Source organism: Crocodylus porosus, unplaced genomic scaffold (assembly GCF_001723895.1).
Source record: "Crocodylus porosus isolate Cpor-Errol unplaced genomic scaffold, CroPor_comp1, whole genome shotgun sequence".
Lineage (NCBI taxonomy): Eukaryota > Metazoa > Chordata > Crocodylia > Crocodylidae > Crocodylus > Crocodylus porosus.
The window spans coordinates 32,088,610-32,115,468 of record NW_017728931.1 but is presented as its reverse complement, the minus strand read 5'-3'; the positions used below and the strand labels follow the sequence as shown (position 1 = coordinate 32,115,468).

General features: G+C 42.8%; 1 protein-coding gene across 3 annotated transcripts in view; it reads right to left on the bottom strand.

Annotated features, from left to right (window-relative positions):
- The window catches only part of RERG (RAS like estrogen regulated growth inhibitor), a 156,146-nt gene extending 129,287 nt beyond the window's left edge, over nucleotides 1-26,859 (bottom strand). The window contains exons 1-2 of one of the 3 annotated variants that reach the window (XM_019544504.1): nucleotides 26,792-26,859; nucleotides 21,102-21,277 (exon numbers count right to left, since the gene is read on the bottom strand). In XM_019544504.1, coding sequence (XP_019400049.1) covers nucleotides 21,102-21,162 — 61 coding nt within the window. In that variant the 5' untranslated portion in view covers nucleotides 21,163-21,277; nucleotides 26,792-26,859. Of the gene's footprint in view, nucleotides 1-21,101; nucleotides 21,278-26,219; nucleotides 26,285-26,791 lie in introns of those variants that run through there. The other 2 variants (XM_019544503.1, XM_019544505.1) reach the window with 2 other exon arrangements.

Genomic DNA, 26,859 nt, shown 5'->3' with positions numbered 1-26,859 from the left:
TGGTCTGACAGGACCTGCCACTGATGAACCCATGTTGGTTGCCCCTAAGCATGCAGTTTCCCGGGTCCTCCTTCCTGCCTTTTTTCAAATCAAATCTGTTAATCTCTCTGAATCGAATCAGAAGCCTCCGATTCAATTCAGAGAGATTTGGAGAGATTCAATGATTCAGCCACAGACACAGCTTAAAATGTTTTTTCTACATACCTCAAGGTACCAGATGGCTCATGAATGCTGCGATGATGAGGTGGATGAAGCATACCACAGGAGCACAGTGGGGGTCCCCAGTGCACTTGGCAGCAGACCCAGAAGTGGACCAGAAGCACTTCTGGTCCACCATGGTGCATGCAGGGGACTCCCACCTGCCCCCCAACTCGATGACTGGTGCCTCCTGGGTCTATGGAGTTGTCTAGCAGCCAATCACCAAGCCAAGGTAGGTCCCCATGCAGTGGACCCAGAAGCAGACCAGAAGTGGACCGGTTCCACCAACAAGCACATGGGGGACCCCCCCACACACAGTCCTGTGGGTTGTTCCATCTGCCTCATTATCTCAGTGCTCGTGAGCCACGCCTGGTACTTTGAGGTATGTAGAAAAAACATATAAAGCTGTGTCTATGGCTGAATCACTGATTCTCTGAATCAGAATCAAATCTTTAGATTTGGATTCAGCTGAATTGAATCGGGACAGTGATCTGAATCAGTTAATCGAAACACTGCCCTCCAAACTGGGCCAAATCCAAATCAAATACAACCCACTTTGTATACCCCTACTGGAACCATTTGGTATGCAAGAAAGGTTTCTAACTTGAAGATTGCAGCTGTCTGTTCAGTCACCACAAACAAGGATATCGGTTCAAACTTATCCATGCCGATATGAACATATGGCTCAGTCACGATGGGAAGGTTGTATAGAAGTAAAAACAGATATTTAGTTTATTAGTTATTCACTCTTTGGCCATAGTGCTGAGAGTTCAAGCTGGAATGATTTGTTTTAGCTTGCTATGGACATTTGAAACTGCAGTGAATCCAGAAGTCTTCTTGATTTGTGGAAGTTGTATTCACAGGAACATACCTTGAAATTTTAGTCCTCATAATTAGAAAGGCTTGAGAATGTGAAGCAACGGTGTCCCAAAGCCTCAAGGAGGAACACGTTTGGTTTTTTTTAAAATATTTTTAAAAAGAAAAATCTCATGATGATGTTGGGGTGGGGGCAGAGGTATAACTAGTAGGGGTTGCATCCTTGCTGTGGGCTGCTGGGGCAGGGATGGAGAAAGGGCTCTTCTGGTGTTCCTACTAAGTTGGTGCCTAGGGCTTGTGCCCCATTCACTAATTTCATTATGCTACTGAATGTGGAAAAAGATCCTGACTCATGAAAGCCTGGAGAGCTAGCAAAACTGGAAGTAGATCATGTAAAAAACAAAAAAAAACAAAACAAAACAATGAGAAGAGCTGCATCATTCTGAATATGTAGTATCCAGCATCATTTGATTGGCACTCGAACCATACTCCTGCAATGTCTTGAACACTACCTAACTCTAGACATAAATAATCTGTTCCTCTGACTTCAGCAGAGCTACTCAAGTGAGTAAAGTTATCTACATGTGTAAGAATTTGCATGACTGGCTTCAAAGATTCCTTTAAAAGGAAATCTTTCTGAAAAATAATCCACATTTTTAATTTATATAAGTTTTTCTATTAAAAGATTTTAATACTCTTTACAAAGATGAAATAAGCCGCCTCTGTATCCAAATGTGGTGCAGTGTTTAATACATGCATTACAGATGAGCAAAGCAACCTGAATGACAGCAGCCTTCTCAAGGTTACATGATAGATAAAGGCAGAGCAAAGAACACAGCCCAGAAATTGGGTCCAACTTTCCTGCTGTCAGCACTAGATCATATTAGCCCATTGCTCCTTGTTCTGTTATTTGCTACCACTGAGAACAGTCTAGCTTCGGAACCAACCTTCAGGTAGTTAAAGGCTGCTAGCAAATCCCACCCCTCAGTCTTCTCTTCTGCAGACTAAATAAAGCCAGTTCCCGCACCATCTCTTGATTAGTCATGCACCCTAGCCTCCTACCTATTTGTGTTGCCCTCTGCTGGACTTCCTCCAATTTGTCCACACCCTTTCCATTGTAGGGAGACCAAAACTGGACACACTTGGAGCCTTTCTTGACTACATATGGAAAATTCTTTGTCTGTTACGAAGTGCATGAAAGCATATACTTAGAAATTCCCAAGAGCAATATTTCAGTGGCTTTTTTCTTTAAATAATATTTTATGGAATAATCTTTGAAATGCCCATAAGCAAGGCTTGGACCATAAGCATATCTACTTGCCTGGATATGTAGCAACCTTGACCTTCTGGGGGACGGGGCCTGCAACGATAACTAGAGAGAATTAAAACCCTTTTTTGAGAGAGGAAATAGGTTTTTTTATTCCTTGTTTGTGCAGATGTGCCTTCCAAATGTGACTGGAACATAAACTAATGTTGTGACTCTACAGATTACTCCTGGGTCTCCGCCACTGTTCCAAACCTTGCCAGGCATCAAAAAGAGTGAAATTCACAAGTATCAGGTTTGCCTTGCTACTGTTATCCACACCCCTGCAAGCATTACGGAAATAGTCAAAGATCATATCATTTTCATGCTGCTGCTTGGCAGAGTTCCAAGAAGCAGAAGAGGCTAACACAAAAGTCATCCACAGGGGAGGAAGATACCATACCCTAAGCGTAAGAGAGGGATATAGTTGCAGAAAATCTCTTATTCTCATTCAGCAACAAGGAAACTTCAGGGCAAGCCTGGAAAAAAGAGCAGAATACCTGAAACAAATTGGAAACTCCAGTGAATTTTGGAGTTGAGCTCTCTACACTCCTGTGGACAAAGACAAACACAGAAGGAGAGTTCTGCTTCACATACCAGATACACTAGGCAACTGCAAAAATGATTAACTACAATTATATAGACCAGTGCTGCTACCTATAAATAGAACTTTGCTCAGTTTTCAGTTCCACATGGTTAACAGCCTGAGTAAATAAAGATAGTTTCATTAAGATATTGTAGTATATAGGACCTAAGGATTGCATACCAACTCATCTATTTTTTCTGGGTTTCATTTAGTAATGAATAAACATAACCTTGAATCTGGATGAACTCCCAGAAGTTTGGTTCTTATCCAAAATGTATCTGAACCCCTTAGGTCTACACAATTGGACTGGAAATCTCACAGGGACAATCAGACAAGAAATACCGTTCCAGCAATGTCTCACGATATCGTGGCACCCTTTGCATCCTGCCTGGAGCAGAAACCAAAAAGAAAGCTTAAATGGTGGTGAAAGCTCAGCAAACATTTCCAAAATTCAGATCTGAGGTTGAAGGTTGGGTCATTGGAAAAGCATCAGGTTCAGGTCCAATTTAAATCTATCAGTTTGCCTAGAGTTTCACACTCTAAGTTGTTTGTTTTCCCTACAAGCTGCATTTTGTTTGAAATCAAGATTATGAGATCTTAGGAGATAGGCTCCTCTGCACTCTGCTTGCATGTTTAATACAACAGGACCCTGATCTGACCCGACTGAATTAATCATGGACATAAGCTCCTTCAGATGCTCCATTCTGTTACGATCATGCCCCTCAACCAGTGTAGTCTGCAATTAAAGACTTTGATTGAGGAAAAAAGGCATTTTCTCTATCAAAACTGAACTAAATATATTAAATCATACTTATCTCAGTGGTAAATGGGGTGGAAAAAAATATCTTTTTCTTTTTCTAGTTGAGACGAGCTTACAACTGATCCACAACAGGTGGAATTTAGATGCTACACTACAAATGGTTAACTCCTTTGTAGTTACACTGGTTTAAAGTGAGTACAAAATTTATTTACACAGTTTTTATGCCACTTTTCCCAAAAAAGGTTCAGAGGAGTGTATCAAGAAAACAAAGCAAAACAAAAATACTTAAAAGGAAACTTGAATATCCATGTAAAACAGAGACTCTCTAAACACTATCTCAGCCTAACTTTGTTTGCTACCAAATCAAGATGGAACTCCTTTTGCACTGGAGTATATAGCCACACAATGCACAACTCAGTAATTAACTGGTTCATGATGCAGGAGGCTGAGCCTTGACAAAGGTGCCTTCATTTTTTTCCTCTTACATCTGAAATCTTAGATGAGGGCTAAAAGTGACAAACACTGAACTCTTATACAAGGACTTTGGAAAAAAAAATTCTGTTAACATAATCCAGTCTTTCAGGAAACCTGCTAAAGAGAATACCTAAAGTTAATTTAATGCAACGATAAAGGCTGCTGGGTCTGCAGCTGCATGGTATATATTCATTTTATTAACACTTGCTGCCAAAGCTGCTTTCTGGCTTCCCTTGAGCATTGCATTCCAGCCCTTGAACTAAAAAAGTCTATTTCAAAAAAGAAAAAATATATATTCAGAGGCCACAAGAAAATTGATCTCTCAATCAGAAAGAAAAGTCTTTCCAGAACAGCTATTTTCCTCCTATCTAGGCCACTGGGTGAATGGAAAAACAAATGGAGCACTGATATCCCCTAAGAGGCCTGTGTTTGAGAAGAAGTCTTATTAGGGAAGGCTTTACTTTCTTACCAGCAACCCAATTTCTCAGATTTGCATACAGTCTATATAACCCTTGTATTGTTCAAATGGCTGGAGCTTATACTGAAGCCTCTTCCGGGACCACTCAGAAGGCAGCAAGTATGAAGTCACATCTACAGCTGCCAAGAAAGCAACTTGAACTTGGATTTTTTAACTAAAATGTACTGCTGAAATGATGAGGTAAAACGTAACTCTGTGTTTTTGTTTAGTTTATTTTTAGTGCTGGTGAAAGGTGCTGGCTGACCTGATAGCCCTGGAGACTAAAGGCTTCTGTTTATCCATAGAGAAGCACAGTATGGGCAGTAGCAGTCAGTACAAGCTTCCTTTGCCAATGTCTTTCAACCATGTCTTGTATGGAAACGTTTCCAGGTGGCTGGAGACTTATTAACCCTCCCTTTTTAGTCATGAGATAACATTTTCAAAAGCACCTAAGGGACTTAAAAGCCTAATCTTATTTTTATAAATGACTTAGGCATGTAGAAGCACAGGTTTTATTGCTTCAAAAAGAATGGTAGGCTTAAATTACTTAAAATTTTACCCAAAGTCTCTTTCCTGAGAATGGCAGCTCTGATATCTGTTATAGTAACAGTATCTGTGATATCCTCCTGAGCATTTAGACTTGAGTTCAGATCAGCTACTGTACAAACAGCCTTAATATTGCAAGTTTCCTTCTCCACCCCCTCACTTATATAAAATGACTAACAAATTTAACTCTTCGGGTGACAAACAAACCTGTTTGGAGTTTGCAGAAGGTCCCTCAAATATCCCAGATTGTAAACAACAAACCAAATAATAAAGTAAACATAACCAAACTGTTTCTCCAGGAGTCTCACCTGAAAGTTTGCTTTAAAATGGTATTATTATGTTGATTTTTAAATTATTTTTCAAAAGAAAAATAAGAAATGCCATTACCAGAAAAATAAATTCCACTACCAGATTTCCTATCAGCTCCCACTATTGACCTAGGGATATTCAATGGAGAAGTAGGATTGAATCAAAGTATATACATATAAATTTATGTACACAAACACATTTATATGGCAAGTTATTTTGCCCTCCATGGACCTACTCCAAAAGTTAATTGAAGACAACAGGAATCTTTCCACTGACTTCACTAGGCTATGGATCAGGCCTCAGATGAATGTCAAAACCTTTTTATTTTTTTGCCCAGAGATATTTCCACAATTAATACTGGCAATATAGAGAAGAGGCCAAAAATGTTATTGCTCTGGAATGAAAAAAAATCTAATTCTAAATCACAAAAGACGTTGTATAGGAACGAAGCAAGAAAAACTTCTCATTGCATGCCTGGAAGGACTAGTGTTGAACAAATCTGTTCTTAATCAAAGGAAAAATGGCTTGAACTTTCACTTAATTCAATTCATTCCCTGAATCAGTTTTCAAACCTCATCTGTTCAAACCCTTCAAGGCTGCCCCTTGACTAAGAGATCCTTTAAGCCAAAAACTTTCTAACAGATCAATGTCTTTACAAAGGAACATAAGAGTACAGAAGTAGCAGCAGTACACAACAATTCTTATCTGCTTGAATGTGCTATCATCTAAAATCTTCTCCTCCTTCACTAGGACCTGACAGTTGTTCACTTTATGGATATGATGGGATCTAATTCTCAATCTCAACAATCACATGTCCTGCCATGCCACATGTGCATGGCAGGACACACACTTTTGGGATCTAATTCCTGATCCCAATCACACTTTACTTGTTCTTGCAGGGGGAGCCAGATGCAAGATGAAACCAAACAGCTGATTGTCAACTGGGGTGGGGAACCAAGCTGGTTCCCAGCCCCAGCCAACAATCAGCTCAGCACATAGAGAGCCCAGCACTGGGTTGAGACAGCCCAATGCTAGGCTCCCCATGCTCCAAGAGCTATAAAACCACATGTACTGCCCAACTGAATGGCACATGTTGTTTTGATAGGTCCTGGTGCATGAGGAGCTTGGCATCTAGCTGCTACAGTCAGGCTCCCCCTGCACTGGAAACTGTAAAAACCAGGTGTGTCACCTAGCTGGGCAACACACAGTTTTATAGTTCCCATACTGGGCTCCCTGTGTACAGGGAACTATAAAACCCTACTTTGACAGGTCCAAGCCACATATTCAATTTAAGGTGGGGAATAAGTTTGTTTTTTGTTTACCACATTATCATGCCTTAAATTGAGTTGCATGTGTGGCTGGTTACTATTTAGGGTGCAATTAACCTGTTAATCACATCTTAAAAGTAACGTGTGTTGGGGGCCTAAGGTTATGTTGCTTGGTCTTCCAGTAAAGCAGGCACAAGACACCCATAGGAAACCTCCTTCCCTCAGATGCACCTTTTAATCTGAGCTATGCTGCTACTACAGAAGGAGTCATTGCCTTGATTGTCATTGTCAATGTGATTTAAGGATGTTTTTGAATAAGTACATAACACCTGTTTCAATATGCTTTAAATCTCCACAAGAAATACAACTTAAACATGCGAGATTGACTAGAACCATTGCATCTGATAACCTATACACCTGAAGTGCAAACAAGCAAGAAAGCATAGTAACATTAAAAGTACATAGCCATTTCACTTCTCTTAATGCTTAATGACGTCAGTCTTCCCACGCTGGATACCATAAAGACCCCCCACCACCACCTTCCCCAGCCTCCCTACCCTCCCACCCCCAAACATAAAAAGATTTTTAACTTGCAGCAGTAGCAGCCTAAATTAGCATGCGCGAATAGAAAATGACAAAGCAAATATTCTAACTTGAAGATGTTTTATTCACGAACAGGTTTGCTTAAGCCTCCTTCTGAGAACCCAGCAGTTATCAACTTTTTGTATAGCATGAATGTTAGAAGGTTCTGTTCATGATTTTCATTGGTTAAGTTGAATGGTCCACTGACAACAGATGCAAAGCTTAAAAACAGCATGCTCACTTCACCCCTAGTCTACACAAACCATGTTATTTTCTATACCATAGCACTGAGAGATTGACATCAGGGGACCAAAAATAACACTTCCAACTCTGCAAGCTGAAACAAAAGGCACTCAAAGCTGCTACACTGAAATTCACAAGGTAGTAGTATAATACACTGCAAGGAAACCCTTGGTATACCACAGAAATGTATTCATCGATGTATACTAAATTTAAGGATAGACTGTGCTTTTTTAGGTACTGTATCAGCTTTATGTGGGTGGTAAGCTCCACCACCTTAAGAGAAATCCTTGGAAACAGTATACTCAAGATACAGTCTTCCCTGTGTATCCTCCTTCTTTGACTGGATGTAGTAACTTGCTTGTGGAATAGGTCTGCAGTCAATTATGACACTCCCCATGCCAGAAGTTCATTGTTCTCCCTAGGACTTATCTATGCTACTGCATAGATTGTATGCAATCTGTATATGGATGCACACAAAGGCCCTATTAACTCAGTGGGAGATGTGCATGAGGGAACCAGTCCATTTGTAGTTTATAATTAAAGTAGGGAACAGTAGTTTTTAAAATGGAATTTTCAACAATGCTCAGCACTGGCCTACTTCTTTTGAAATCAACTGTAAGATTCCCATTGACTGCAATGGAGGCAGAATTTGGAAAATGAGAATCATTTTGGAAACTTCCCATCCTTGCTGGTTTTCCCATCTCTCAAACACATAAAGAACACTTTTGTACAAAGAAAAACTCCTCCCAGAACAGCGTAATTAATGCATCCTCTCTCCAGCCCATGAGGGAAAACACCTGTCCATAGTTTGACATAGTAAAATCTTTGAAGCTGGGTGTCTTTTTACTCCATTTCCACCGTGCTTCTTCCATCACAAATCTATCCTGGCTAGCATACAGTCAGAACCCCAAGCTTTCTAGAGTCATACAGCCAAATTTACTTCTTTAGACATGAAATCATCAGTAAAACATGGAATTTGAAAGAAAAAAAATGGATGTTTTAAGATTTAAAATATAGCAGGTTGGATAACTTGCACGTAACTACATCTCATTGCCTTCAATGCCTTGCCTTTTAACATCTCCACTATTTTTTCAGACAGTGTTGCTTCCATGTCTAAGTTGGACAGTTGGACACTTGCTGTGGTCCTGATCTATCCTTTTAAACACCCAAAAAATAACTTGGTTTAAAAAATAATAAAGGATTAGATTAGATTAAGTACAGCATCTGCAGTTATACTTGCTATGATATAAGCCACAAGAACACTCAACCCTCCTTCTATATGGAGCAAGTTGATGGCCATGCAGAATCAAGAAGACTCCTTTTACCCTAATTGTTATAGGGAAAGATAGTTTGCTGACTAAAGTACAGCACTGGAAGGTGGGAGACCTGCCCTGCATTCATGGCTTCATCTTTAGCTCGTGTAAATGAGAATTACTCCACTGAAGCAAGTCAAAGAACATATGCCTGTTGATGTAGGTAAGGATGGAAGGGGAAAAAAAAAAGGCTCCACTGCTGATCCTCTTTTAATCTCTATTTGCTTTCCACTTCCCCCAGCTCTCCTGATCTGCAATGGTTCCAAAAGTAAAAGGTGAAGTTTTCTTAATTGAAGATAAAATTTCAGGAGATTTATGTCTGCAAATGGATCTGGCAGGCACAGACTCATGTGATAAATTTATGCTGAGCATACCTATTAAATTATTCCATCTTGGAATTTAGTCTGGAATTCAACCAACTCAACTGTACAATAACCACTGATATATATGCAGGGGTTAAGCAGTAGTTTTAGAACTCATGTGTTGGCACAGAACACAGCTAATATAAAGTATTTGCTTTGGCACTACAATTAGGTGTCCCTTTTTCTGTTGGTTTTTGCAGCTCCCTGTGGGTCAGATTATGCATTCTTCTGCAATGACTCCCACATGTCTTTGTCTACCCCCAGATCTGCTACAACACTCGTCCAGGGAACAAATACATAGCTCACTTTAGGTTCCTCCTTTTGCTTCCACTTTTATCCATGAATGTTATAGTATTGAAGAGATGTTACTTGGAGTTTGACTTGAAAAGCTTAATTTAAACCCTGCTCAAGTGTGCAGGCCAACTGCTTATTAAGACTGTGTGAAACAGCACCACTCCATGTCAACTTCTGTTTTGCCATTTCGAAGGGACAGTGTTTCATTTTGTCATTTTGTTTCGAAGCACTGTTCCGTTTCGTTGAAACTGTTTCACTGTTTTGACTTTTGCCCATAGGCTATAATGGGGAAACATGAAAATGCCTATAACGTTGTCATTTCTTGCCTGATTTGGATGAAAATTGCAGAATCAGTAGCTTCTTCTGAGGGTATGAAGCCTGCCACATTTCAAGGAGGTGGGTGCAGGGGTTTCTGGGAAACTGCATCTCAAACTGCTAAAAGCAAAACTTGTGTCACTTGCTGGCAGCAGCAGCCTCCTGTTATCCTGCCCACAGATCTGGGCACATTGCTGGGAGGGCAGGTTGAGCTCCGTGGGAGTGGCTCTCCCCCACCTCCTGCCACTGGGATGCTTCGAAACTTGAAACGTTTCAAAACTTTTGAAATGTTTTGAGCACCCTCATTTCGTTTCAAAACTGTTTTGAAGACTTTTGTTTCATTTTGATTTTGCTGCTTCAAGCTTGAAACATACCAAAACAGCTTCGAAATGAAAAGCCTGTAGAAATTTCATACAGCCCTACTGCTTATGTAGATCAAGAGCCTGTCATCAACCAACATACCACTGTCTATATGTAGGGCCATCCCTGGGGGGGTGCAAATCAGGACAATGACCCTGAACCTGAACTTCGGGGGGCCCCGTGGAGCCAGGCAGAGTGGCCACAGTGACTCCACACTGCTACCAGCTTCACCGCTGGCTGGCACTCGGCACTCCCCTCGCCCTGCCAAATCCTCCGCCGGCTTCCTCACATCTGGGGGCGGGGCCCTGCACAGGCTGATTTGCCCTGGGCCCTGCACCCTGCTTGGGTCATCTCTGGCTGTATGCATTTGGGGAAAGGGGATTTTTTGTTTTATGGAAGGAGCAGGCCATGCCACTGCCAAGAACTAATTGCTAGACTGGATGGCCTACATCCTGTTTCATCTCTAAATTCCACAGGATAATCCTATTTCACCCTGCTTGATTCTCCGAAAAAATTCAAGAAGTGGATGGGTCCTCTTTTCCTTCGCCACTCCATATGACTCACTTATGACTTACTTGGTAACAGGCATGTTACAAAACATTGGTGCGTTCATGTTATTTCAGGGGTTCAAGCAGTGTGGAATAAGATTGCATTTGAGTGCCTTAGATAAAAAATGGGATTTGGGTCAATATTTCAACAGTAGAGCAAAGGGTCTAGTCTACAAGAATGAGCAAGGAATAGGGCAGTGAAAATTCCTGAACAGTCCTGATTCCCACTGTTCATCTGTGTAGCACTGAACAAGTTAGGCACTTTCAATTTCCACATCTGTAAAACAGGGACAAAGCTATTAATTTGCTGACTTCACAGGAATGTCAGGGTGATGGATGAATGTTCACATGACACTTTGGAAATGTGAAGCACTAAATTTTAAGTGCTAAATAGGCTCACTTTCTGGGATAGCAAATGCTGTGCTGTTCAAACCAGTCACTGTTCTTTCCAGCAAGAAAGGCTTTCACACCATTATCCAAACATTTCCAATACACTAATGCATCTCTGCCACAGGCTTCTGCTGTTACATATCTACAACTTCCTTTCTTCAAACTCCTGAATGGAAGCAGCTTAGTGACCTGCAAACGTAAAGGGCTTCATGCTCATTCAAAAAGAGGTCTGATGTTTTCAACACACACTCATTTTACTGCACTCCAACTACTGTGTAACGTTTCTGGAAACCTGATCTGCCACTCAGGCCTATTTCTATGGCATTTTTTTCTTTTACTTTAAAGCTCCACACATGTTTAATATATCTGCTACTTTCTTCCTCTGTGCTTCATACATCTCTCATCATTTGTCTTTTGCAATTTACAAAAGAGCATGTATGTGCTATATACAAAATTACCACTGTAATAGATGGCATTTCACAACATGTACATGAGAAATCCATTAGAATGACAGCATCTGTGGACAGAAACTCCAGCGAAGTGCCTGCAGCCTCTGGTGGGAAACAAAAGAATCATAATAATACATATCCCGTTCAAAATTCTGAAAAGGAGAATGAAATGGGTATGTACGTACCTTCCCTTCACCCTACCCCAATTATTACAAGAGTGACTTTGTGAAATGTACTGTAATTATAACTTAATGCAATAAGAATGTAATTCTGTCAAAGACCTAACTTAAGGAGCACCAACATCAATGACAGCCTACCTCCTGAATTTGGTTGGATCTGGAATTTGGATTGGACTCCAATGTGGGGAGAACGGGATGACAAAGAGAGTTTAGGAATATATCAAATGAAGACAGAAAGAGAGAGAGAGTGTAAATGAGCACGAAATCAGCAAACGGGAATATTTTTTGCACATTATAACACTACCCTTGGTCTCCATCACACATAGTAGAATGATCTAATAGCAAAGAGGGTTGACCATACATCACTTCCCACTGAACCTGGTTGCAAATGGTCAGAAATCTCTGGAAGTCAAGCCACAACTTCTATCAGCTCATGCACATCTACACCCAATTCCCATTCTTGCACTACTGTGTCCTTTACCACAGCTTCTGGTGCCTTTCAGAATTCCACGCCATCCTCTGTATTCAGATCACTCTTTCTGTTTGAATACTTCCTCCTTGTAAATCTTTCCACAAAATTGGACAAAATAAGCTGTTGCTTATAAGAGCTTATCCATTTCCGAATCAGTTAGTCAATAAAGTACTACTCTGCCCTGCCTTCTTCCAGAAGTGTGTTAATGATAGGCAGAACACCAGCTGAAATCACATGCAGCACTACCATGAGATGATTGGTTAGCTTTGTTTGCAATGGACAAATACTAATAGTTTCTACAAAGGAATGAACCTATTTCTACATAAATTGATATGCTGCTGCTCTTTTTAAACCAGTCTGGCTGGAAGCTGCTTCCAGACGACCAATGGGCCTGAAGTTTAAGAGGTTTTGAGAATCCACAAACCCAAGTACAAAGATTATCTGTTAGGGCAGTATGAGGATCTCATGCCTGGCTGCCATGTGATTCACTGCAGCACTTACTGATCAGTTGCAACATGCAGAATATTCAGCCTTTATGGTCTAATGCAGGGATGTTCAACCCCCAGCCAGTGGGCCAGATTCAGCCTGCGAAGCCATTCCATCTGACTCACAGAAGTCCCCACTAGTCTGAAAATCTGGCAATGGAGGAGTCGTGGCAACAACTGCCACTGTCAAATCTCCAGACCCAGAAGGATTCCCACTGACAGAATGCTAGATCAGCCACAGACATAACCTGGGGCCTGATCCAAGCAAACAGGGCCAGCTTGAGGCAGTACAGGGCTGAGCAGAGGCAGTACAAGGCCCAGATCTGACAGCACAGGGACCCAAGTAGGTGGTGCAGGCACATGGAGCCAAAGGAATGGGCATAAAGCCCCAGGGAAGCAGTATGGGCAGGGCAGAGCCCTAGGGAGATGCTACAGAGCTGAATCCTGGTGCTTGGGGTCTGATACAGACCGTGAACTGGCCCTGTACCACTCATCTGGCCAGCTACACAAAAAAAGTTGTGCACCTGGTCTAACAAGATGAGCACAGAAATAGTAGGAATGGTGTTGGAAGCAGGGATGGAGGCAGGGCACACTGTGGAGCCTGTAGCAATTATGAGCAAGAAGACTAGTGAAGCAGCTGCAACAGAAGGTAGAGTGGAGTACATGACTGCAAAGCTTGATGAAGCTAGTGAATGAAGGCAGGAGGTCAGGGAGAAGAAACAGGAAAGAAGGCAAGGGTCTGGTTTATGTAGGTAGGCAGTGACTGAGGGAACTGTGGTAGAGATAAGTGTACGGGGATGGGCGAAGAGGACAAAAAGTTAGGGGCTTATCCAGGATGGGATAAGAAAACGAAAACATCCATCCAGATGTAAGAAGGGGGCTTCAAAGCAGCATTTGGTATTATCCAATGAAAGCTTACCCCAAGATATCATTTTATTCAGTGACACTTTCAGGTACTGTGCATTCTATGGCAAAACCATTATACAACATGCCATGGTAACAAGGTAAGTGAACCTAGTGACCATTCCAACAAAGAGGATCTTCTGACTGGATGTTTCAACAACTTCTGAAGGCAAAAAAAAAAAGACTAAGGTCTCCGTGTTTTCAGGGAGAGTGCAGTGAGGCAGTATGTGTGAGTAGGATTGAAAAGCAGTCTGTGTAATCTGTAACAACCACGGAGTCTGGCATCTTTTCCCTAAACAGTCAAACAGCAAACTGAATTTAGCAAAACCTAAACAGAAACAAGTAGCAGCAAAAATCAACCTAATTCTAACAGCTCTACCAGTTGCTACAAGGAGATGCAGGTACAGTAGCTGTCAGTTCCAGTTAAACAAGATGGAAATGAGTTTGGACAAGATTGAATGAACAGCTTTGGCTTCTGACTAGAAAAATGTTCTATGCCATCCAGGAAAAGAATGTAATGTCAAACCAACCAAAACAAAGTTATCTACACCAGATACTAACTACTCATGAACTCATGTACAGAGGGTAGCAAGTGCGGGGGAAGTGTTGTTCAATGGCCAAAATTCTGCTGCATGCTTTTCATGGAGGAAAATAATTCAACCCATTTTAAAGACTTAATTGGCACACGGGGTTCATTCACTTCATTTCATGAGCAAGAAGTGCTTTGGAAGAACCTGTGCAACACTCTGAAAAGCACATCCTGGAATGAAAGGCTTAGAATCAAAGGGTATTAGAGGTGGGGTTTGCTAATGTAGAAAATGAATAGTGTTTTGCCAACACTACATGATGGACTAAATGAATACACTGGGTGTAGCTGCTGATCCTCTAACAATCACTGTAGTAAGGAGTCTCTTTAGATAAGTAATGAAAGCAACTTACACACCTTATCATCACAAAATGCCTAGAATCTCCTCCCACTGACTTTTCTGTACTTCCAGAGTACCCTCCTATGGTAATTTTTCCAGGATTTGGAAACTGGTATAAAACCTGACTTCAAAGCTTTTTTGCAATTATTTTTGCCCCTAGCACAGCTGATAGCTTAATGAGTAATGGCTACTTACAAAAAAATTGATATTTCCTAGTATATACCCTGAGCTAAAAAATGTTGGAGGAAACATGAGACTAGAGATTTCTAAGACCGAAGTTATATTTTTTGTAACAGTAGAAGGAGGGGGAAAGGGAGGAAGAGACATGAAGTGAAGACTACTATTTTTGTCACTTGCTTTAAAACTTTATTCGAAATTCCCCTTCTTGTTTCTGGAGTTAACTATGGACTTGACCTGGAGCTCCTCTCTCTACACCCTTTCCTGCTCCTGCCATCATTTCTAGCATCACCTTTTGCCCTCAGCTTTGCCCATTCTTGCCACTACTGGTGACAGCCACCTCCTCTGAAGCTTCTTCCATGAAAGTCAGCCTCCTCTGGTAAAATGTTTTCTCTCATCAAATCCTAAAAGTGTACAACAGAAATGACCTAATACCATGTGCCAATGAGAATGTGTTAATTATAAGTTTAAAATCTCATCTGAACATATTTTTTTCTTCTTCTTCCTGAATCTTTTGGTTTCCCTTTCTGGCTGTTGTTACTTCATTCATACACTCAGCAATTTTTCAAGCCAGCAGGGATCATTATATCATGCAGTATGACCTCCTTTTCTTAACGCAGGGTGTAGAATTTCAATGTGTTATTCTTGTATTGAGCCCAGTTACTGTTTGATTAAAGCAAATGTTCTAGAAAGGCATCCATCCCTGATTTGAAGACTTAACTTTCTGGCATTAGCTGAAGGAAGGATTGGTTGATATTTTTCTGTTTATTTGAGTTTTCAAACATGACCCACACATTTCCAACTGGCCCCAGAACAAACATTTTATCCTACAGATTTTCATAGAAGATATTAGCCCCAAAAGAAAAGGATTATGAAGCTGTACAGTGTCTCAGTTCTGTTTTGCCTTCTGGACAAGTAAGAGATAGCTGGTACAAGATTTTTCTGCTACAATGCAATTCTCTAAGATTGCGCTTCCTTTGCAAAAAGCATTCAGCACTTTGCAAAATTTCTTTCCCAAAACAGAAAAAAATAAAATTTGGTTTGCTGATTTTCTCCCTTTTTGTTCAAGAAAAGTTATAACAGATGCCTGGATCTGCAGAAGAAAACCCTGGATACATCAGTTTCATTTTTCAAACAGTTTTGCTTTGAGAGCAAGAGCCTAGCTACCACATGCAAGTAAAATTCCAGTACTGCTCCAAAACTCTTCAGCACACACTGAATATGCCTCAAATTTATGTCCTTACTTAGCTTTATGCTCCTAAAGGCAAATTTAAGCATGTTGCAATGTCTGCTAGACTAGAGTTCTTCCTGGGATTTGCCTTTACTACTCACTTAAATAATCACAAAAAAACTCAAAGTTGAACCTAAGCTTCCCTCTCAAGCTTGGCTGTTCCTTTAGCTTTCGCTATAGGGACCCACAATTGCCAGTTACCTCTCCCAGGACCCTTTCTTGGTGTAAAATAGTAGTATTCAATTACCAGCTAGACATTTACATCCTGATTTGTTCAGGGCTTTTGCACCCAACATTAGAGCAACTCAGACCAGAAAATTCTTTCCTCGCTTCCGGTGAAGAGGGGCCCTCTTCAGCTGGAAATGATTGAAATGACTTTACAGATCAAGATCTTGAACAAATTAAAAGTACTGCCCCAACATACTGCTATGCAACAATAGCTAACAGAGGCGTAACAATCAGGGTCTTCATCCTAGGCAAGCCCTGTAGGAGAATGGGAGAGGTTGGGGGTAAGGTTATCACTGAGCACTAGTGGACTCTGTGGTCCAAGAGCAGATGAGAGGCCATGCAGGATTCTTATGTACGCAGGGAGCTCAAAAATGGTCCCTGGCTGTGGCTGCTGCTGCCCCTGCAGCATTGTCTGCCCGCCCCAGCTATTGCTCTTACAGAAGAAGTATGATGTCCAAAAGCACCATGGTGCTGTTTTTGCTGCCAGGGCATAGTCTGTGCAGGTGGGGGTGATTCTGGAGCCCTTCTTAAGTTGGTGTCTGGTGGCTAATGCCCTGCTCTCCCACCCCTACGTAAGCTACTAATAACTAAACTTAATCTAATGCAATCCATGATACAAGAAGTGGACTGGATTGGTTGTCAATGTCCACAAGAATTTCTATATGCCATGGCAAAATCTTGGAATCGGATGGCTTATGATCAGCTCATATAAAGGAAAGCTGTACAGGTGGTTGGACGTTAAGCTAAGCTGTTGGACATGATACTGCAGCTAGACAATATCCTTCTATAGTCCAAAAAGACTCTCCTAGGCAAATTCATAGGCCAGCTAAATTATGAGCTGGAGAAGACATCTCAACCATTTTACTGCTGCTTTTCATAGTCCCCTCTTCCCACCTTGCCTTTTCATACATTTATTTCTTTCCAACCTTTCTCAGTCTCTGTGTCTTTAATGGCTGTGAATACCATGCTTTTGAGCCACTTGCTCTAAGGAATCCCATTTCTGTAGGAATGAAGGTGCTGCATAAAACTGAGCAGCAACATATATACTGATGCGTCAGTTACACCAGGATTTTAATTCCCTCTATATCCAAGTATCAATAGTTGAGAGAGCAGGACTGATGAACGCAGTTCCACTGCTCAAGTACCTGATCTCAGAATAAGTCGGGATGTGCAGTAAAAGATGCCCAGCATAAATAACATTTGCCATAACCCTTTAAAAAAGTGACTCTCTCAAACCTAGAGACCTCAAGAAAAACTGGGAGTAAAAGTCAAGGACCATTTTACTTTTCTCTGGTCATAGCGTTTCTATGAGGCTCATCACGAGTCTGGTTTATACATATCAACCCAGCTTTCTGTGCTCATCCCAATTTATGAGCCTTGAATTGGTGGGGTAGGACTATACCAAACAAAGGACAAGAGCACATCCTACTAGACACCTTCTTAGAACTAATAACGCTTAGGTCCTGAGCTTATCACTACACAAGTGGTAAAATTTCCAAGGATTTCAAATTCCAGAAATTCCTAAAGTCTCCTCTTCTAGCACAGTTTCTTCTACAAAGCAGTTGTTTTATGGTTGCCATAGTTTTAGCCATTCTGTTTGAGAATCAGAAGAGGAATCTTGCCAGGACATTACAATATGTGTCTATAACTTCAAATGTTCTGCTTTCAGTTGGAGAAGCCAAAAAAAGGCTTAAACCATGCTAGGACCAAGCATCTGGCTCTCTCATGGAAGGAAGATGAGCCAGAGATGACAGAATGCCAGTGACAATATTTTGGCATGACTCCTTGGCACTTACAATGGCCTTATTTACTGCCCCATGCATTTCCTTCTTCATGTGGCTAATCCATCTAGTGCCTTGTCTCATGTTCTGGCTTCTAGAGCTTCCAACTCTCTGGATTAGTGAATTTGAGTCCTGTCTAGTCAGAGTAATCAGTTCCACACAATATATCATATAACTGGTCACATCGTGATGGGACACTCAGAAATAAAGATCTCCCTCTTTCTTGGAAAAAGCCATTTCATAGCAGCATCTTCTCCATCCTAAAACTTTGCCCATTCATCAAACACAAAACGGTTCCTTTGGAACCATTTTGTGCCTGACCCTGCTGATAGCAAATGCATAGCAGCACTAGTGCTAAAAGCAGTTAAGCTATGCTGGTTGGGAATTGTCTAAGAAAAACACTTTATTGCAATATACTGATTTGTTGAAAACAACACTTCTAACAAACTCATACACATCATTTTTACAAAAAGTAGTTCTCAAATTCAGGATGGATTTTTGGTGGGCAATGGGGAGAAGGGAGGAAGGGGAATTCATCCCAGAAAAGCCATTAGCCTAGTGGTTAGGGCACTTGCCTGGGACATCAGGAACTGAGGTTCAGTTCCTTACTCTGTATCAGGGTGACTGTCCCAACTAGTAGGTCATTGGCTAGTCCAAGACAGACATTTCTCCCATAAAAACTTCTGAAGATCAAAGGTTTGCCCCAACGAAAAACAGAAAGATTACTGAAAATCTAGAAAAATGTCATGGGATGTTAGATTTACTTCCAACATAGATCTAGTACTGACCCAATAAAATATACTTACCAGAAAATCCTAGTATAGCTAATGACCCAAAGAGAAGAAAAAAGGTAAGAACTATAGTACTCACATACTAGGTGATCATTAGGGTAATTCATACTCCTCCTGAGTAAATGCTTAGGTTTTGTATTTTTTCATTAAAAACTTCAAATTAAATATAAATATGTTGTGGGAATTTCCTTTTTTGTTTTATTTTCACAGAAAGGTTCTCATTAAACATGCTCCAACAGCATTCTGTCCTAACCGAAACATTATGATCATCAGTGATGAGCACAAACAGAATTTGCCCATAAACCAAAAGGGGTCTGCCAAACTAAAATAGAGTAAATTATAAAGAAGTAGAACTACCTTTACTGAAAAGTATAGGTAGATTAATTTTTAAAGTTTCAGGTAACACTCAAGTCACTAGAAACACAGGTAAGAATTTAAATCAATAATCATGTCACACAAGCGCTCCTCCAGTTATTTAATAAAAAAAGATTCAATTTGAGCTGCTTTTGAGCTGCTTTTGCATGGGTGATACAATTCCTAACATCCTATGCATTTTTCTATTTGTGCCTTTCTCCCTGAGACTGATGGAAATGAGTTATTTCACCCATTTTTCTCAGATAAAATATTTTCAGAACAACCAGACTTTTATAAGCAACTGATGTTGAAGTTAGCAAAGTAAAAACAATATCAGCTTATGGGTTAGATCCTCAGTTGTTGTAAGCTGAAGTTACTTTCCAGATTTGCATTGCTGCATTTCAACTAAACATTGACAAATACAGGTAACATACAAGCTGCCATATGCAATGAATTAGGCTCAGAACATATTTGCCTTCTTTTCCCTTCATTAGTACAGACATTAAGATAGCACTCAATTTGTCAAGTTAATGTAACACTACAGAACTACTTACAGTAGATTGTGTCTCTAGTATTATATAACTCTGTGGGAGCATCTATACATGCTATTACTGCACATGAATAAACTGTGGAGCTTACTGCCCCAGAGTTTATTGCTCCCAGGTGCACTATTCAGGTGCACTATTGGAATGTATGCCTGGGAGCAAATAACTCCAGAGCAATAAGCTCCTCAGTTTATTCATCTGCAGCACGTGGAGCCAGGTCAGAGCAGCCTCAGCTGGCAGAGGGGGGGGTAGGCAGGGATCAGCCTGACAACCCAAGCTAATTTGTCAACTGCACAGCAAATGTCTCATGTAGATTCGCCTAGTTTCTGCAAAGAAGAAACTGTCTAGAAACAGATGGTTCTTACATTCTAAAGTATTTCTGATATAGGAAGTTACCAGCCCATGGTTGTTTCCATAAATGGACCACCATGCTGCCCTAAATACAAAGCCCACATCATAAAGAGCTTCCTGCATCAAAATCCAGAACGCTGTGAAGAACACAAAGCTTGGAACAAGATCAGTGAGACAGATGAATATTTAGAACTCTTCTAAATATGTTGTCCTGTCTTGCTAGGTTGGTCACATGGTGGCTGAATTCACTTGAGGTGCTCCACCAGCATCTCCCTGAAGATCCGAGTCCTCCATATGGCGTTAAGTCAGTGGAAATTCTGTAACTGTTGACTACAGAAACAAGGTCTAACTTACTAAATTACTAATTCAAAGGTATCATCAAAGGAGGCCAAAGGAAGGGATAGTCTGTAGGAAACAGGTATTATCTGTTCCTTCCTCACCATGCTAAGGCCAAAATAGCACTCTTACGGATATAGTCAGTCATCGCCTTGTCTGCCTCAAAAACAGTGTAAAGCTGGGTCACCCAAAAAGTCACTCTGACCTGATCTGGTCTTTCCATTTTTTTTTTCGAATCCTGTGAAAACCGCTCCATTATCATTCAACTTGGATGTTAGTTTCAGGTTATTTACAACATACTTTATTAGGGTCTGAGACTGTGAATTGCTGAACTGCAGAAATCCCCGCTACAATCTGCAGAAACAATAGCACTCAATCTCCCAGAAGCAACCCATTATTTCACATGAGCTCTGACCCTCTTTTGCATAGAGAATTAAAAAAAAAAAAATCAATACACCTTAGTCTAATGTAAGCAATGTAGAGACAAATTAACAATGTTAGTCCATCTCTGTTCTCATGAAAGTTCAATAGAAGCCTTGTCACTGACCTCAACTGGAATGTGATCAGGCCACTCTGATTTTGAACAGTACTTCTTTTTTGTAGAACCTGGAGCATGAAAAGAGTTTCTGTGGATATCTAAAACAGACTCTGGCCTGATCCTGATGTTTGCCACAAATTCTATACCCAGCTCAACTCTGAAGTTCTGCCAGAAAGTGAGCAGACTGAGCCAAAAGCCAACCATTTGCAAACAGAAGCAAAACAAACATACCTGATTTCCCCACTCCAGCTCGACCAAAGATTGCCAGTTTCACTTCTGCACTCTTAGCCATGGTGGAAAAAGTGGAACCGGTGGCAAATTCACTAGAGTACTAAAACTGAAGCAGAGGAAAGGTTCCCAGGTCCTACTTTCAGCTTCACCATGTCATCATGACCTCAATGCGGGACCTACAGGAGAATACCAAAGAAGTGCAATCCTTTGAGCAGGCATGTATTCAGTACTTAAAGAAATCTTTTTCTAAATTATACAAAGTGCAACACAGCCTCCATTGCTGAAGGAACTCTAGTGAAACCTTTAGCATTTGACACAATTTGTATACATATACATAAGAATGTCTGTCTAACTTTGTCCCTTGTGAACTGCCACTGTGAAACTTGATTGAACAAAAGGTAGTGATTCAATAACATGCAGAGCTCAGCTCATGATACTATATAAGGTTCCTTATTATCCCGTTTTTTGTAGCCAGCTGGGATAGTTTACATACAAGTTACTACTTGGGACCCAGCTCTGATGGATTTTTGTTTGCAGAATGTATTTAAAAGCCAAAAAATTATCTATGAATGTATTTGCAGATAGCTAAACTCCTGCCCATCAAACCCTCAATTACATAGTTGCTTGTTTGGAAAGTAAGTGAATTTTGAAGGGTTTGCACTTTACCTGTTCTGCTAAACAAACTCTATACAGAAGTTCTCTGACATTCTGGCTAGGGACTGACATTACACATAAACTGGTTTAAGTGATCAGAAACTGGTTTAAACCTGTAACCGAACAGACGTTCAGTGCATATAAACCAGTTTCAAAATGGCCAAAACCAATGTGAGATAAACCTGGTTGAATGTAGTATCAGACTTAACTGATTTGGCTCAAAACGGTTTATGCAATGTCTGTCCCAGACCCCTTGCTGGTTAAGATAAACGAGATACCCCCAGCATCCTGGCATACTCTCTGGACTGGATGGGGCTCTCTGTTCCATCCACAAGGCTGACCCTGCCCCTCTGCTCTCTGGCCAGAGCAAGGACCAGCTCTGTTAAGGCAAAGTGGGAAGGGGAAAAAACTAATTCTTCCCTCCTTCCCCCACTGCAGCCAGGGTCAGCCTGTCTGCTGGGGAGCAGAGGGAGCCCCTGGAGCTGGCACACCCTGGCTGCAGGAAAGGGAGGGAGAGAGAAATCAACCCTTCTCCCTGCCCCCTTCACTTTAAGGAGGCCTTGCTAGCTAGGTTGTCCTGCAGGGCTGTTTCATGCTGGTGGGGGACTCTTCCCCCTCCTCCTCCTCCTCCCAGGCTGGGAAGGGGGACTCTGTGAGGAGCTGAATAGGGACTCTTCCTCCTCTTGCAGTCCCTGCCCTGCTGCTGCAGGGCTGGGTGTGGGGAGGGTCTCCATGCAATGCTGCCCAGCCCCAGAGCCGGGATGGGGGGCAGGAAGAGGCTCTGTTCCATGCTGGAGAGAACTCTACCCCCTTCTCCCTCTCCCCACAGAGGGGCAGTGGAAGCATGGAGCCCAGCTGGACAGGGTGTGGGTGTGTGGGCAAGGGTGGGGGGTGTAGGGACCCCCACACACTCCACCCATGGCATGCAGCCCCTGCTGCCTCGCAGCAGCAGGCAGGAAGATCAGGGCACTGGTGCCTGGCGCAGGCACAGCTCTGGCCAGCAATGTGTGGAGGGAGAGAGCGGAACCGGCCTTATCCCCACGGCTCTGCTCCCTGAGCCTGTGGCTCCAGCCTTGCAGCAGGGGAAGCCTTGGGCTGGAGCCAACTGCTTCCCTCAGTCCCTGCTGTGCAGGGCCCTGCACTCTGCTAGGAGTGGAGGGGCCCTGCACTCTGCTTCCCCACAGAGCCCAGCACGGGGCTTCCCCGCTGTGAGTGCAGAGTCGCAGACGCAGCCTGGAGCTGCTGGGATAGAAGCAGCTGGGCAGGCTGCATGGGGCTGTGCTCTTCAGCCCCATCACAGGGCTGGCTGCCTCTATCACCGGTCCATGACACGCCTGCAACTCCACACTCACAGAGGGGAAGCCCTGCTGGACCTGCACGCAAGTGCAGGGACAGGGCTCCCTCCACTCCCAGCAGAGTGTGGGGCCCTGCTCAGCAGGGACTGGGGGAAACAGCTGGCTCCAGCACAAGGCTTTCCCCCTTGCAAGGGCTGGAGCTGCAAGCTCCGCCTCAGAGAGCAGGCCACGGGGATAAGGCAGGCTCCACTCCCTCCTCCCCCCATGCAGTGCTGGCCAGAGCCACGCCTGCGGCCTGACCTCCTCACCTGCTGCTGCCAGGCAGTGGGGGCTGCACACCCTGGGGAAAGTGTGTGGGGGTCCCTATACCCCCACCCGCCCTCACACCCCAAACACCCACACCCTGTCCTGTTGAGCTCCGCCCTCCCACTGCCCCTGGGGTGGGGGGGGAGGAGGAAGAGTTCCCTCCAGCATGGAACAGAGCCTCCCCCTGCAGAGCAGGGGTAGGGTAGAGTCTCCCTCTGGGTTTGGGCAGCATCCCACAGAGCCCCCCCCTCCCCACCCTACAGTGATGGGAGAGAAGCAGGGGGAAGAGCCCCCCTCCCCACTCCACCCCACCTCACTCCACCACAGGGCAGGGGGGAAGGTAGAAAAGCACCCCATAGCACTGAACAGAGCCCCCCTCCTGGCCCCGCTGTGGTGGGAGAGGAGGAGGAGGGGGAAGAATTCTCCTCTGGGGCTGGGCAGCCCTGTATGCCTGGACTGCTCCCGGCTGTCAGGGAGTTGCTGGGGCCTGGCCACTCCCCCCACTCCTCAGCTCAGCTTCCCTGTGGAAGGGAAGGGAGGGCTGCTCTAGCGCCCCCTGGGCTTCTGGCTTGAGACACTGCAGACATGGGCCAAACGTCTATCCACTTGCAAAGCAGTTCACTCTCTGCAGGTTAGACTAACCTGCAAAGACTGAAACAATTCAGGCTTAGGCTTTTTTAATGTCTATCCCCAGCCTCTTTGTTTAAAGCTGACACAGCTCATATATAAATATTCAGAAAAGCAGAGGGTTAGAAAAGAGACACCTATGTCGCTCATAATATATTTTTAAAGACCACATAGGGATTTTCTGACTACCTCCTCACCTGTTGTGTGATCCCAGACAAGTCACTTCAAGGTCCCTCAACTTCTCCATCTGTATGATCTTCAAGATAGTTAAAACCAGCTTATTTTTGTTGCTGTCCACAATTAATTAATATTATGACACTACCATCATTTAATGGTGTCATCAAACTAAATCTCTCCTTGCATCACGGACTTTATTGTCTATATACACTGCATTACATAAACATTGCAATGTTATAATATTACTACAAGGAGATGTATCGTATACAATCACAAATATTACAGGAGTTAATATTCTCCTCCACTTTAAAGCAATAATTCATTTCAAAATAAATTCATGAACTAAAATAAGGTTTTAATCAGTTTTCTTCATTATGCAGTATTATGTTTTCGAAAACTAGTCAAGTACCCTTTACGTTGAGAAGGATATCCATAGATCTTTGAGACCATATTCTTTTAATTCATTTGCACACGAGTAAACATCAAATTATATTCATCTTGGACAAGCACTCGGAAAAGCTAAATGTTTGATGAATGTTTCACGTAACAGCTGAGACACAGGAATTTCACTCCAAAAAATGCATACATTTGCCTTCCAGTTTCTACCCTAACAGTCATGGTTGCGTGCTTTCGCAACAGCAAGTCATGTAATGTCATTTGTAGCAAGACTTGTTTTTCTTCTTCCAGCTCAGCTGTTAGAAGAAAGGCATGAATGTGATGTGATGCTGCTGATAAAATCTTCTCCCTTGCAACTTTTACAGTAAACTGGCAAAAGAGAGTGCTTTAAAGTCAGTATATGATCTCATAAAAATCACCTGGCTTGGGCATTTTAAGAGACATAATTGCTGAGGCCCCTAATAAACTTTTTGCAAATTAGAGATAGTTAACACCACCCGAAAGCCTGCCCAAAGTCACTTAAGCATGTCATTTAAAGTGATGAACTTATGTATTTCTGTGATTACAGTCATGCAGTGTAAATTGGAGAGTTTTAGCACAGTGGTTCATTCCACTGATGATTCGGTAAGCCACAGTAAATGCTTTGCATTGGATCTCCTTCCCCTTCTCAGTACAAATTTGATGATAAAGGTTGCACATTGCTCACCAAGAAATGATGAGGGTTGACAGTGATTCTTTGGTTCAAAATATTGGGAGAATACTGTTTTGGAAGGTTTCAAGGGTCTCCTCCCACGTAGGAGACCTATATTTATATACAAACTGCTATTAAATTACAAGCCAGATTCCAACTCCTTGCTCTGCTGCTGCATAGACAGAGTTACTCCATCAACTTGAAGCGCTCTCAGTTTACCCCAGCACCACAAAACTCAGAATCTGACCCCCCACGTTTCTGTATGAGAGCAGGGAGAGATAGACAAGACAGCCTGCTGCTGTGAAACAAACTCTTTTCCTCTAAAGATGATTAACATACTACTGTGTGTACTCTGGAGCCAAAACAAATCACAGGTTTATTTTCATCCTCAAATGTCACTGGGGGTGTATGACTGCTGCTCTGTCACCAAAAGCCGTGTTACGGATTCCCTTCCCAGAACCACAAGTGAAACGTACTTATTTTTGACGTAAGTCAATCACAAAACTGTCACCTCCACTTTACTCTTTGTTTAAAAAGTGTGCATGCGCACACACACCTCATTTAAGTCAACCACAACACTGCCATCTCCACTTTATTTTTTAAAAAGTGTGCATGCACGCACGCACGCTTCAATGAAGTCAACCACAAATCTGCCACCTCCGCTTCATTTTCATAAAAAGCATGCACACAAGCACACGCGCACAAACTCACACATTTCACTTGTCCACCACAAAACTGCCACCTCTACTTTATTTTTTTTTAAAACTATGCACATACACACAAGGTCACAAGTTTCATTTAACTCAACCATAACACTGCCACCTCCACTTTACTGAAAAAAGCGTGTGTGCTCACACGCGTGCGCACAAACTCCATTTCATTTAAGTCAACCACAAACCTGCCACCTCCACTTTATTAAAAAATAATTGTGTATACATTCACACTAACTCACACACTGATCTCTCTTCCCACCTTCTGCACTGAGGCTGCTGGTCCCTGCCTCGCTTCAGCAGTGACAGGAGAGGAGAGGACTGCAGCTGGTTCTGTTCTCACAAGGAGGTCTTCAGCCCCCGGCACCTGAACATCAACCCCTCAAGCTTGCAAATACAGAAGGGAGGGGACACAGGCTGTCACAATGCTGAGGACAGACAGACCTTTACTCCAAGCCGCTGCTGTCACTGGTTGAATGGGCGCAACAGGTCAGCGTTGTGCCCTCCAAATGAAGAGCCTGGAAGCAATTGTAGCACAGCCCCAGTCAGAGGAAGGAGCTCTCCACCTCCCCTCACCTGCCTCGTTAAAAATCAGCACGCGAGTAGAGGAGCCTGCCCTGTTACTTTCCCATTCATTGCGATGAGCAGCCTGCGATGAGGCGGGGGGATTCAACTCCGCCTGATGCGTGGGGACTGGAACAACAGCCGCAGTGGCCCGAGCCCGGGAGCTGCCCACAGGCGGGCTACTGCCATCGCCCCGGCCGCGCACCCGGATCTGCCCGCACGGCGCTCACCTCACCCCACCTCGCCCATCCCCTCCCCGCCCCACCCTACCCTACCTCACCTCACCTCCCCTCCAGCGAGATGACGACGGCTCAGGACGAGAGGCCAGCAGTCCGCAC